The sequence below is a fragment of the Salvia splendens genome, chromosome 9 (assembly GCF_004379255.2).
Source record: "Salvia splendens isolate huo1 chromosome 9, SspV2, whole genome shotgun sequence".
Lineage (NCBI taxonomy): Eukaryota > Viridiplantae > Streptophyta > Magnoliopsida > Lamiales > Lamiaceae > Salvia > Salvia splendens.
In genome coordinates this window covers 28,815,922-28,828,829 of record NC_056040.1, presented here as the reverse complement: position 1 = coordinate 28,828,829, position 12,908 = coordinate 28,815,922, and the positions used below count along the sequence as shown (strand labels likewise).

Here is a 12,908-nt window from a genome sequence, read left to right as displayed (position 1 = left end):
GAGGTCGTGGAGATCCTGCATGGGTCCACTATCTCCTTGTTCGGTCGAATACTGAGACCGAACTGCTGAACTTTGCCGATCAGCTTTTGCCGATCTGAGAGTTGAGCTCGATTGGTCGGCTTTTACCGAGCTATAGGCTGTGACCGAACTCTTTGGTTGTGCCGAACTGATACTCTTTCTTGGGTTTTGGGCTGATGGGCCGTCACTGCTATTGGGCTCGCAATTATTGTTTAGTTGCTTAGTTCGTATCCCATCAATAAATCATCCAACAAACATAAATTCATAACATCAACACAATTAATAAATGGGGTGATTTAAAAAGAAACTTAATAGTAGTATAAAAACTTGTAGTCAAAAAAATGTTTATTATTCTACATGATTAAAATACAAAAATATTTAGTGGTTTGCAAGATTCTATGTTTTTGGGATTAGAAACATATATTACGATATATGTATAAAAGGTAAAAAATAAATACAAATATTAAAACTATGTTTGTAAATATTTATGGTTTTCTAGACTTAATCTGTTAAATAATTTTAAAAATGATATCGATATATATAATCTTAAGCAAATTGTTCTAAACTATTGTTTATTATAATGCAGAGATAATTAAAAGAAGCTTAGCATTAAAAATTGAAGATCAGAAAAAAATAATACTATTATTATTCTGCATAATTAATGTTGGTAGATTGTGATGGCTCAAGCACCAAGCTCGGCAAGCTCGGCAAGCTCGGCAGCTCGGCAGCTCGGCTGTTATGACAACTCGTTTCAGCAGCCGTTAGATCTGTTTGTTAGTCAAGTTTTAATCCTAGCCGTAGGATTGAAACTAGCCGTTAGTTTCTGTTAAATAGCTAATTCATTAGTTAGTTTTACACAGTAGCTCATCTTCTCTCTCTCGTTTTTCTCATTCCAGTGAATAAAATTTCCTTTACAATTTCATTCCAATCTTCAACCGATTGTTCTTGCTACTCAAATCGTTCCTCAATTGTTTACAAATTGGCGCCGTCTGTGGGAATCGGGAGGCGCGATTGATTTCTGATTTGTTCTTTCGGTGGTGAGATTGGAGGGTGTTATGGCTTCTAGGTTTGAGGCCGAGAAATTCACGGGTAGGAATGATTTCGGCTTATGGCGGATGAAGATGCGGGCTATGCTGATTCATCAAGGCCTTGCTTCGGCGTTGGAGGCGGGCGGAAAGGAGGACAAGTCGGAGGAAGGGGAGAAGGTGGATCTTGACGAAAAGGAGATCTTTAAACGAGCTGAGATCGAGGCGAAAGCTCATAGTGCAATTGTGCTATGCCTCGGGGATAAAGTTCTTCGAGAGGTTGCAAAAGAAAAGACTGCAGCCGGAATAATCGCGAAGCTCGAAGACTTGTACATGGCTAAGTCCTTGGCCAATAGGCTGCTCATGAAGCAGCGGTTATACTCCTATCGATTCTTGGATGATAAAGGGATATTGGAGCAACTTGAAGACTTCAATAAGGCGGTCGATGATCTTGAAAATATCGACGCCTCGATAGGGGATGAAGATAAGGCAATATTACTTTTGAATGCTCTGCCGAAGTCATTTGATCAGCTACGAGATGCTATATTGTATGGCCGAGAGGGTACTATCACCCTTGTTGAAGTTCAGTCGGCCATAAGAGCAAAAGAAATTCAGAAGTCAGGCTCTAAGAATCCAGAGGCTATGGCTGAGAGCCTAAATGTCAAGAAGTTCAAGGGAGTCAAGAGGTTTCAGAAGCCGAGCCAAGAAAATCAGAAAACTCCATCAAATGATCAAAAGGAAACCCGCTCATGTCATTGGTGCAAGAAGCCGGGTCACCTCAAAAAGGATTGCTTCGCATGGAAAAGAAGGCAAGCAAATGGTGGTGGAAACCGTGTTCCATCCACTGACTGTGTTGAGGAAACTGATGTGCCAGAAATTCTGAATGTGATGGAGGGTGGTCTGGGAGGATCTTGGATCATGGACTCGGGGTGTAGTCTGCATATGAGTCCGAATCTTGGCTGGTTTGAGGAGATCCAAGAGATGACTGGATCGGTTATATTGGGCAACAACCAAGTTTGTACCATCCAAGGTATAGGCAAGATCAGGCTGAGAATGCAAGATGGATCTGTGAAGATTATAAGTGAAGTGAGATATATACCTGATATCAAGAGGAATCTCATTTCACTTGGGCTTCTTGAACGCAAGGGATATACATTCTGCTCTACTGGGGGAAAAATGACAGTTTCCAAGGATCAAAGAGTGGTGATGGAAGCTGAAAGGAGGGGAAGCTTGTACTATCTACTGGCTAGTGTTGAGATCCCTACTGCACAGGCAAATATTGTGAAGGCTGATGACTTCAAAATCTGGCATATGCGGCTTGCTCATGCAGCTGAGGGAAGCATTAAGGAGCTGGCCAAGAAGGGGATTATACAAAGTTCTGGGCAGATGGACACTACTCCATGTGAGGAATGCATTTTGGGTAAGTCCAAGAAACAGCCCTATCCCAAAGGCAAGCACACTTCCACATCCACTCTTGATTATGCCCATAGTGACTTGTGGGGTCCTGCATCTGTGGTGTCAGTAGATGGAGGGAAGTATTATATGAGTATCATAGATGACTACTCTAGAAAAATGTGGATATACATTTTGAGAGAGAAATCAGAGGCTTTTAGTAAGTTCAAGCAATGGTGCCTGGAAGTGGAGAAGGAGAAGTCAGTGGTTCTTAAATGTTTGAGGACTGATAACGGCTTGGAGTATCTCTCCAAAGAGTTTGATAACTTTTGTAAGGAGAGGGGAATTAAAAGGCACCGGACTGTACCTCTGAATCCTCAGCAGAATGGCATAGCAGAAAGGGCAAATAGAACCATAATAGAGAGGGTGAGGTGTATGCTCCTCTCATCTGGACTTGAGAAGAAGTTTTGGGCCGAGGCTGCATCCACGGCTGTGAAACTTATCAACAAATGTCCCTCATCAAGTATAGAGGGAGACACACCTGATTTTAGATGGTATGGCAGCCATGGAGATTACACCACATTGAGAGTGTTTGGCTGCAAGGCATATGCTCATCTCAAACAAGGGAAGTTGGATGCTCGGGCTATTAGGTGTGTGATGTTGGGATATCAACCTGGGGTGAAGGGATATCGTTTGTGGTGTGTAGAGCCAGGGAATCACAAGATTGTGATTAGTAGAGATGTTGTATTCTCTGAAACTGAAATGCCTTTTCTGGATAAGAACAAAGTGATAGTTGAGAAGCCTGATTCTGTGACTGATTCTGTTGATAAAGCTGACTTTGAGGTGGAGCATGGGAGGCATGAGAAACATGGGGAGAGTGAAGAAGTCACTGAGCCTCAGAGTGCTCAGAATGAGACACAAACACAGCCTCAAGATAATCTGGAAAACTACCAGCTGGCTAGGGATCGAGTCAGAAGAAAGATCAAGCTGCCATCAAGATTTGATGATTCTGAGATGCTATTTTATGCATTATGTGTGGCTGAAGATGTTGAGTATATAGAGCCATCCTCATATAAGGAAGCAATGGAGAGCAAAGAATGGGAAAAGTGGATGAAAGCAATGGTGGATGAAATTGATTCTCTACTAAAAAATGGCACTTGGATATTGGTTGAGAAACCTGATGGAAGGAAGGTTATCAGCTGTAAATGGATATTCAAAAAGAAGCTGGAAGGTGCTGAGGGTGATCAGATCAGATTTAAAGCCCGGTTAGTGGCTAGAGGATTCACTCAAGAGCATGGAGTTGATTTCAATGAGGTCTTCTCACCGGTTGTAAAGCATTCTTCCATTCGAATGTTGCTGGCTTTGGTTGCTAAGTTGGATCTGGAATTGGAGCAGCTTGATGTGAAAACGGCCTTCTTACATGGAGGACTAGAGGAAACAATCTACATGGCCCAGCCTGAGGGCTTCATCAAACCAGGGAATGAAAATAAAGTATGCTTGCTGAGAAGAAGTATATATGGTTTGAAGCAGGCTAGTAGACAGTGGAATAAGACTTTTGATGATTATATGATCAAGATTGGTTTTCAGAGATCAAGTTATGACTCCTGTGTATATGTCAGAAAAGGGGGCATACATCCTACATATCTTCTACTTTATGTAGATGACATGCTTGTTGCTGGAGCTAGCAGGAAGGCAGTGCAAGAAGTGAAGGATGAACTCAATGCTGCGTTTGAAATGAAAGACCTCGGGCCAGCAAGGAGAATCTTAGGCATGAACATTATCAGAGATAGAGCTAAAAGGCAATTGTGGCTCACACAATCTGATTATATATCAAAGTTGCTGAGAAGGTTCAAGGTGGAGAATATGAAGGCAGTGGCTACTCCACTAGCAATGCACTTCAAGCTCAAGGCTGATCAGAGGCACAACAGTGAGGCTGAGTCCAGAGAAATGATGAAGATACCCTATGCTAATATAGTAGGGAGCATTATGTATGCTATGATCAGCACCAGAGCAGATATAGCACAAGCCACAAGTGTTGTCAGCCGGTTTATGGCAAATCATGGAAGAGAACATTGGATTGCTCTCAAATGGTTGATGAGGTATCTAAGGGGTGCTGGGAATGTAGGCATTCTATATGGAGTGAATGATGGAGGTGGAGCTGATGCTATTGTGGGATATTGTGACTCGGACTTTGCTGGGAACTTAGACAACAGAAAGTCTCAGTCGGCATACATATTCACAATGTTTGGGTTTGCTATTAGCTGGAAATCAAGTCTCCAAAGTGTGGTGGCACTTTCCACAACGGAAGCAGAATTTATCTCACTTGCTGCTGCAATCAAAGAGAGTTTCTGGTTGAAAGGAATGTTGTCTGATCTTGGGATTGAGCAAGGGGCGATAGCAGTTGGCTGTGACAATAATAGTGCCCTATTTCTGGCCAAGCATCAAGCTTATCACGAGAGATCAAAGCACATTGATGTGCGGTATCACTTCATCAGGGAGGAGATTGAAAGAGGCAATGTGAAAGTCTTCAAAGTTCATACTTCAGAGAACCCGGCAGACATGTTGACTAAACCATTGCCTAAGGAAAAGTTTCTGCTATGTTTGAAACTAGTGGGACTGGAAAGGAAGAGTTTGGTTGGTGATTGAGCAATCAAGGTGGAGTTTGTTGGTAGATTGTGATGGCTCAAGCTCGGCAAGCTCGGCAAGCTCGGCAAGCTCGGCAGCTCGGCAGCTCGGCTGTTATGACAACTCGTTTCAGCAGCCGTTAGATCTGTTTGTTAGTCAAGTTTTAATCCTAGCCGTAGAATTGAAACTAGCCGTTAGTTTCTGTTAAATAGCTAATTCATTAGTTAGTTTTACACAGTAGCTCATCTTCTCTCTCTCGTTTTTCTCATTCCAGTGAATAAAATTTCCTTTACAATTTCATTCCAATCTTCAACCGATTGTTCTTGCTACTCAAATCGTTCCTCAATTGTTTACAATTAAAATACAAAAATGGGTAAAAGAATAAAGTAATTAATGGAGTGCAGCAACTAATGTTTGGGAATAGAAACATATAGTATAATGATATAGTAAGTGGGAAAGGTAAAATAATTTTCGTAGCATATTACAACTCCAGACCCAAAAAATTATGCACTTTGGGTTCATCACAGATTTTAATGTAAATTGGCGAAGTAAGGAAGAGGTAGAGATAAAAAATAATTAAAGTATAGTTAGTGGAGAATGAGTCTCACCTCATTAGAGAGAAAATAGTTTTCAAAATTGAAGAATACATATTCTTGTGGGACGGATTAAAAAGGAAAGAATGTATATTCTTATAGGACGGAGATCGTATAACTTTGCTCGCAATTATTTATGGTTAAGGTTCCCATTTATTGAGAAGAAAATGTCTGGATTATTAGCTGGAAATATTGAAATTATTAGAGTAATACTAGTAGATAACAGCCTTTTACATATGGTTTCAACTAAAACTGCTTGCAAATATTTATAGTTGAAGGAACCGATAGCTGATTTTGGGAAACGGAAATATTTAAATAATACTCCCTCCGTCCCGCACTACTGGCACTTATTTCCTTTCTGGGCGTCCTAAGTTATTTGCACTCTTTCCATTTTTAGTAACAATTTATACCTACAGCCGTAATTGTGACTTTGTCTATCACTCTTTCCTTAATCTCCGGAGGGATTATTTGCATAACCGATGCTTTGGGAAGAAAAAGCTGATTTAAGAGTCCCGGTTTATTTTTAGTCCGTCTGCGAATAGGAGTCCCGGTTCTACTAACCCATTACACCCATATTTAATTTAAAACTAATATATATAAGTAAAACCCATATTCTACTAACTTTTTTTCACTTATTTTTTTTAATATTTCTTAAAATCCGTGCAGTAAGGAATGAGACTGCGAATGGAGGATGGAGGGAGTATTTGTAATAGTAGGATGTAATCAATAACGCATACATAAATTAATAGGTGTATACTTTTCGAACTAAATTAATATTCTATCTCCCTTTCTCCTCTTTCACTCCGCCGCCAAGACGATCACCGCTGCCTCTGCCTCACCGCCGTTCCACCGGCTGGTCTCGTCTAATGGCATCTCTTGTCAAGCTCACCCCATTTCCCTTGCTATCCACTTCAGGCCCATGTTCATTCCCAGCCAAGACTCCAACTTGGCATCCAATTCCTCACACCCTTGGCATAAATTATCGCCAAATCGCTCAAAGCAGTAAATTCGATAGCTTTCTTGATTTGGAGCCCAAATCGAAACCGGAGTCTTTGAATTTCGACATTCCCTGGTTTAACCAAGCTGATCGCTCCAAGTTCGATGTCATCGTCATCGGCGCCGGCCCGGCCGGTCTCCGCCTAGCCGAGCAAGTTTCCCGCCGCGGGATCAAGGTATGCTGCCTCGACCCTTCCCTTCTTTCCATGTGGCCAAACAATTATGGTGTGTGGGTTGATGAGTTTGAAAGCTTGGGATTAGAGGATTGTTTGGATGCAAAATGGCCTATGACTTGTGTTCATATGGATGATCGAAAAACCAAGTATTTGGACCGTGCTTATGGTAGAGTCAATAGGAAAGACTTGAAATTGAGGTTGTTGTCTGATTGTGCATCACATGGTGTGAGATTCCACACTGCTAAGGTTTGGAAGGTTAATCATGAGGAGTTTGAGTCGTCAGTTTTGTGTGACGATGGTACCGAATTGAGGGCTAGTTTGATTGTTGATGCTAGTGGTTTCACTAGTACTTTTACCGAGTATGACAAGCCGAGGAACCCCGGGTTTCAGATTGCTCATGGCATCTTGGCTGAGGTTGATGAACACCCCTTTGATTTGGACAAGATGGTGTTGATGGATTGGAGAGACTCTCATCTTGGAAACGAGCCGCAACTACGCGCTAGCAATTCAAAATTCCCGACTTTCTTGTATGCGATGCCTTTTGATTCCAAGTTAGTGTTTCTTGAGGAGACGTCACTGGTGAGCAGGCCGGTGCTGTCGTATGCAGAGGTGAAGAGTAGGATGGTGGCGAGGCTGAGGCAGTTGGGGATACGTGTGAGGGCTGTGATTGAGGATGAGAAGTGCCTGATCCCGATGGGAGGGCCCCTCCCGCGGATGCCCCAGAGTGTGATGGCAATTGGGGGCAACTCCGGGGTTGTGCATCCTGCAACTGGCTACACGGTTGCTCAGACAATGGCACTTGCCCCTCTGGTTGCGAGGGCCATTGCTGAGTGCCTCGGCTCCACTAGGATGATCCGAGGAGCTGCCCTTTATCAAAAGGCTTGGGATGGGCTATGGCCTCTGGAGAGGAGGTGTCAGAGGGAGTTCTACAATTTTGGGATGGAGACATTGTTGAAGCTTGATTTGAATGGGACTAGGAGCTTTTTTGATGCTTTCTTTGAGCTTGATCCACACCTGTGGCATGGTTTTCTTTCCTCAAGACTCTCTCTTGGTGAGCTTGTTACGTTGGGGTTGTCACTCTTTGGACATGCTTCAGCTCCTACTAAGTTGGACATGGTCACAAAATGCCCTGTTCCCATGGCTAAAATGGTTGGAAATTTGGCTCTTGAGGCCATCTAACTCTCATGGTTATGCTTGTTTTTTGTTTTTGAACTGTACTTGGCAATGAGTGGCAATTTAACTCTTGTTTTAAAACTTAAGCATTTGATTACACATATGGTGTGTTGGGAGGTGTTGGATCTGCTGGTTTCTTGAGTTATGTTGGACATAATCCAATGAAGTTTCTGAGTGTGTTACTATGATGTCATATCCAAGTGGGACGCCAATGCACTTTTTATAGTTTGTCTGTTGGCTACCTTTTTAAGTGATAACATACTAGCACTAGAATAAAGATGAGATCTGTTAAGAATTAAAATGTTCAACATCTGCTTCTTGACTCAGATGAACTTTTGACCACCTGTTTAAAAGATCTAGTTTCAACAATCATCATCCTGATATGATTACATATGAGTTTTAGATTGAGAATTCAAAAGCAGATGAACTTTCAACAACCAGTACAAAAGATCTCATTCCATCGATTAGCTTCCACTATATTTGTTTGGGTTGTTCCCCTTAAGAACATAATAAAACAATATCTGTTATGAACTACATGCTTATAAACCTTATATAATTAATATTTTATAAGTACCTTTTTTTTCTGCCATAATAAAAGGTTTAATTTCCCAGGCATGTTTTCCAGATGTCATGTTCATGCATTAACCATATGATGTAAATTCTTTGGTTGTAGGAGTGGGAAAGAGATCATTTCTCACAGTTCATAACAGAAGGTTTTACTTCCTATTGCAAGAGGAAGAGAACAGATAAGGTACATTCTTGCAAGTTTACTTCCTCACAAATATTACTAGTAGCGGCAGAACTTGCTCATAAATAATGGATTGTATGAAAAAGTTTAGTTCCAAGTCCTAATATTTTCACACACCAATAATAAAAATCTAAATGGGAAATTTCCTGTAAATTTACGAAGTTTGGTCTGAATGACAAGTCACGAAGTTCAGAAAATTCGCAACTGTCCCATCTGTCCGAATTGGGTGAAATTTAAGCTGACTTGACACGCTGAGAAATCGATGTGGCATGAACGACGGGCAGCGAAACAGCATCGTATTTTGAGCCTTAAAACCACGTCATTGCACTTAACTTATCCCTATTTCATTTATGTACCGAATGGGGTCGCGCGAGTGACATTTTGTCGAACAGGTGGCGGATAGGCTATAATTGGCGATGCTTGTGCGGAGGGAGGGGAGGTGGCAGCGATGTGCGTGTATGGGAGCTGGGAGGAGGTCAGGAGGTGATCGGTGGGGGTGGGGGAAGTGCCAGTAGATTATATGCCTTTGGTAATGTCTTCGAAATTGAGCACTCGCGGAAACTTACGAGTCTCTATCGAGGAGGAACTTGCTTTTTATGTTGTTTTGATTTGAAATGATAAGGAACCAAGTCATTTTGTGCCTTGTGTAAATATTAGTAATAATTTTTTGACCCGACTCTAATGAGAACGAACAGGGCAAAAGAGGAAGGACCTGAGCCTGAGTGGTTGTGATTCTTCATAATTTATGGTTGGTTTTTCTTCTTTTGCAGGTCTATGGAAATAATGTGGAGATTCAGGCTTTATCAGAAATGTACAACCGGCCTATACATATACATTCTTGCAGCACAGGTGTTTTATTTGCATATGATGATTTTTAAGTCGGATTTTCTATGTTATAATGAAATCCCTTATCTTGTCAGTCTGCTAATTAAATCACTATTTATGTGATGCAGAACCTATCAATATATTTCATGGAAATTACAATACTGACACGCCTCCGATACGGCTAAGCTACCACCATGGAAATCACTACAACTCTCTTGTTGATCCCCGTAGGCTGACCATTGGTTCTGGGCTTGGATTTGGCTCCCTATCAATATATTCCATGGAAATCACTGTTTATGAACATTACTTCATATGCCTTGTCCTCCAAACTTCTCATCCTCGCCATATTTGGTGTTAATTTGACAGATGGACATTGATAAGGGTAAGGTAAAAGCAGCTATCAAAGCTCATCAGGATCAACAAATCGATAATGTAAGTAGTATATACTAATCACCTTCACCCCAAAACATATAGTAATAGATTTGTTCCATTTGGTAGGCACTTCTTGCTGAGGGGCACTTCTACTCGGACCTTGAGCTGACTGAGAAAGAAATTGAACGCATGGTGATGGAAGCTTCAAGGGCAGAGTATCTAGCCGATGACAAGTTCAAGCAACAAGTAGGTCCTATGGAATCCTCAACTTCTGGAGCTGAGCCCTCGACTTCTGAAGCAAGTGAGTGATTACATTACCGCGATTATATTGAGAAGCCTAAGACAATTATTGAATTCTTTGGTAGAAGCTGAACTTGTGGAAATAGGGCCCTCAGGATCGCTACATCTTCCACGTCCTCCGCTCTGATGGCATCGTGTTTCTCTGTATGGCCAACGACACCTTCAGGAGTAAGCCTCTGTTGCTAAATCGAGTGAATTTTACTTTTTTGTTTTAGTTTTTTGCTTCATAGTTTAATGCGCCGCTGTCCCTGCCAAGGTCATGAAACAGGTTCATGGATGATTTTGAAGTTAATTTCTACAGGTCTCCTCCGCCTCCTCGCGAAGAAAACTATGAGCTCCGGCAGAAGAGACACGAGGCTGAGGCTGAGGCGGAGACGCGAGTACATTCAATTGCGATGCCTCCACCGCCGCCGCCGCGTCCCAGCAATAGGAGATTGGCAGTTGGATTCCTTTCGAGGTAACTGTTTGTAGAGGCCTGAAGTTAAATTCACTTTGTTACATGACGATGAAACTATCTAGAGCCATTCTTGTTGCTTTATATAGTTCTACTGCTCCTTACTATATTGAACATAAAATTTATGCTTCTTCTAAAGTCCGGAATCAACTAAAAACCTATCTGATGCTGCCGCTAAGGTATAATGCTTTGGCGTTACTGATGACATGAAACTTTGTTCCGACTTGCTACTCCCTCCGTCCCGGACTACTCGCACATTTCCTTTTCGGCACGGAGATTAAGGAATGAGTGTATAACAAAGTCAACAATTGCGGCTGTAGGTGATAATTTTTACTAAAAATTGAAAGAGTGCAAATAACTTGGGACGCCCAGAAAGGAAATAAGTGCAAGTAGTCCGGGACGGAGGGAGTACTACGTAAGAAATTAATTTGATCTACATTCTTTTTACTTGATGCATTTGTTACATCTGTTGTCATCATTTTATGGGACTATCTTTTGAGGGGTTCTAATTTGGATGGATATTCCAAATTTAAGGTATGAAGAATTTGCTGATCAATCTTAAGTTCATCAGGCTTGAGGTGCTAATAAGGGTGTTGGATAAATTTTATCTAGCGTTGACTAGAGTCATTACTCATTTCAAGCCACTAATCTAACTGTATTTGCATTTTTTAATTCTTTAGCTTGTAGGCTCTTTAGCATCCCATGGCTATCAAATTAGGATGTACTTGTTGATGTGAGTCAAGCTCGTCTCGAGGGATTCTGTCCGGGTGAGTTTGTTCATGTTTCTCAGAGAGCTTATTCTGTCATCCCATTTATGGAAGCAAGGTGCTTGAAGCTCTTTCTCAAACCTGAAAGAGGCAAAAGTTATTCCAAAATGCTGATTCAAATTGATTATATGCATGTGCTTGTGTGTTTCAGAATCCCTTTATCGCACAGATGAGTTTGTTGCAACTATTGAATGATGCATTGCTTCATCCATATTTCATAAGCTTGAACGGTTGAACCCATTGAGCAGAATCTCCTTTACACGTTAAGTTTTCCTAAGGATGCCTTCCACGTTAAAAGGTGAGCATGGCACGTATTGAGTACATTGCTGGATTGTGGAAATTCTACTGGCTTCCAATTCATCTATACATTTAACTCTTGGGATTTTTTATTGACATTAGGCAATATGTTTGTTGGATCTTTGAAATCAAAACAGTTAAGTTGATATATTTTGTGATCTTGTAAATTTACTATAACTACAAGGTTCCTGACTGTTGAAAAGTTTGTGTCTATTTCTCCCACATTGCAGCCTTTTTCTGACCCACTGGTTTCGACTAGGCTCATGTTGTGCACATTGGTCAGGAAGAACTCACTTTGTCGTGCCTATTCAACCCGTGAGCATTGTTAGCTTGCAGAAAGTTGAACTAATGCTAGTTGGTAAGCTCCTATCTGTATTTAGCTTATGTACTTGTGTTTTTGTTTTGCAGAATTACAAGTTATTGCTTGCTCTGATTACGTCTGTGAAATTGTAAAGATTCATTTGTCTCAAGATGGCAGCATGTAAAGATATAGTGATTTCATCAAGTGTAGTATGCTTGGATTGTTGGCAGGCTAACTGATAGATTTGTATACGAATTTGTTTTGGCTAATGTTAAATGGAGTTTATATATGGCATAACAACATACACATCAAATATTATTTTTCAAGACTTTAGTTTGATTTAAACGACAACCAAACAACATTGCAACACAAAATCATTTTTCATTTTAAATGTATCTTTTTTAATCAAAATCTATCAAGCATGTGCAAAATTGCCCAAGTGGGAATTTCGACATTAAAGTTTTAGGGAATCCATACAAAACTTTAGACATATACATATTACTAGAGATGGGAAGTCCTTTTTTTTTTAGTCATAGACCAACAAACGATGTTGAGTAAATCATTAGTAAGTTTTCAATGATTAAATTTGAAAGCCTTTAGCAGCCCACTTTATCTTAAGCAATGATCAATCTCCTATAACAGAACAATAGTAGTCTAGAGATATGCATAACATGTTTTGTGGTTACTTCACTATTTTAAGCGCACTTCTTGCTATGGGTCATGCTTATCTGAGAATAAATAGCAAGAATGTTTTGTTATGTGGTTATTATGTTGACTTAAATAATGCAAACGGTAGACATAAGTGCAAATAGACTACTTGCTATGTGTTTGCTTAGTTGACTCCAA

General features: G+C 40.8%; 1 protein-coding gene across 14 annotated transcripts; it reads left to right on the top strand.

Moving 5' to 3' along the window:
* The first annotated feature begins 6,415 nt into the window (after positions 1-6,415).
* On the top strand, positions 6,416-12,356 carry LOC121747568 (capsanthin/capsorubin synthase, chromoplastic-like). Of its 14 annotated transcripts, XM_042141630.1 has the most exons (11): positions 6,416-7,974; positions 8,672-8,749; positions 9,517-9,595; positions 9,700-10,003; positions 10,070-10,244; positions 10,309-10,411; positions 10,500-10,700; positions 11,378-11,762; positions 11,864-11,897; positions 11,992-12,076; positions 12,170-12,356. In XM_042141630.1, exons 1-4 carry the CDS (start codon positions 6,520-6,522, stop codon positions 9,927-9,929), a joined length of 1,842 nt encoding a protein of 613 aa, XP_041997564.1. In that variant the 5' UTR covers positions 6,416-6,519; the 3' UTR covers positions 9,930-10,003; positions 10,070-10,244; positions 10,309-10,411; positions 10,500-10,700; positions 11,378-11,762; positions 11,864-11,897; positions 11,992-12,076; positions 12,170-12,356. The 14 variants fall into 14 exon arrangements, with proteins under 14 accessions (XP_041997564.1, XP_041997567.1, XP_041997555.1 ...); XM_042141633.1 differs by having other exon boundaries at positions 9,700-9,851; positions 9,944-10,003; positions 11,378-12,076; XM_042141621.1 differs by having other exon boundaries at positions 11,378-11,464; positions 11,616-12,076.
* The last annotated feature ends 552 nt before the right edge of the window (positions 12,357-12,908 follow it).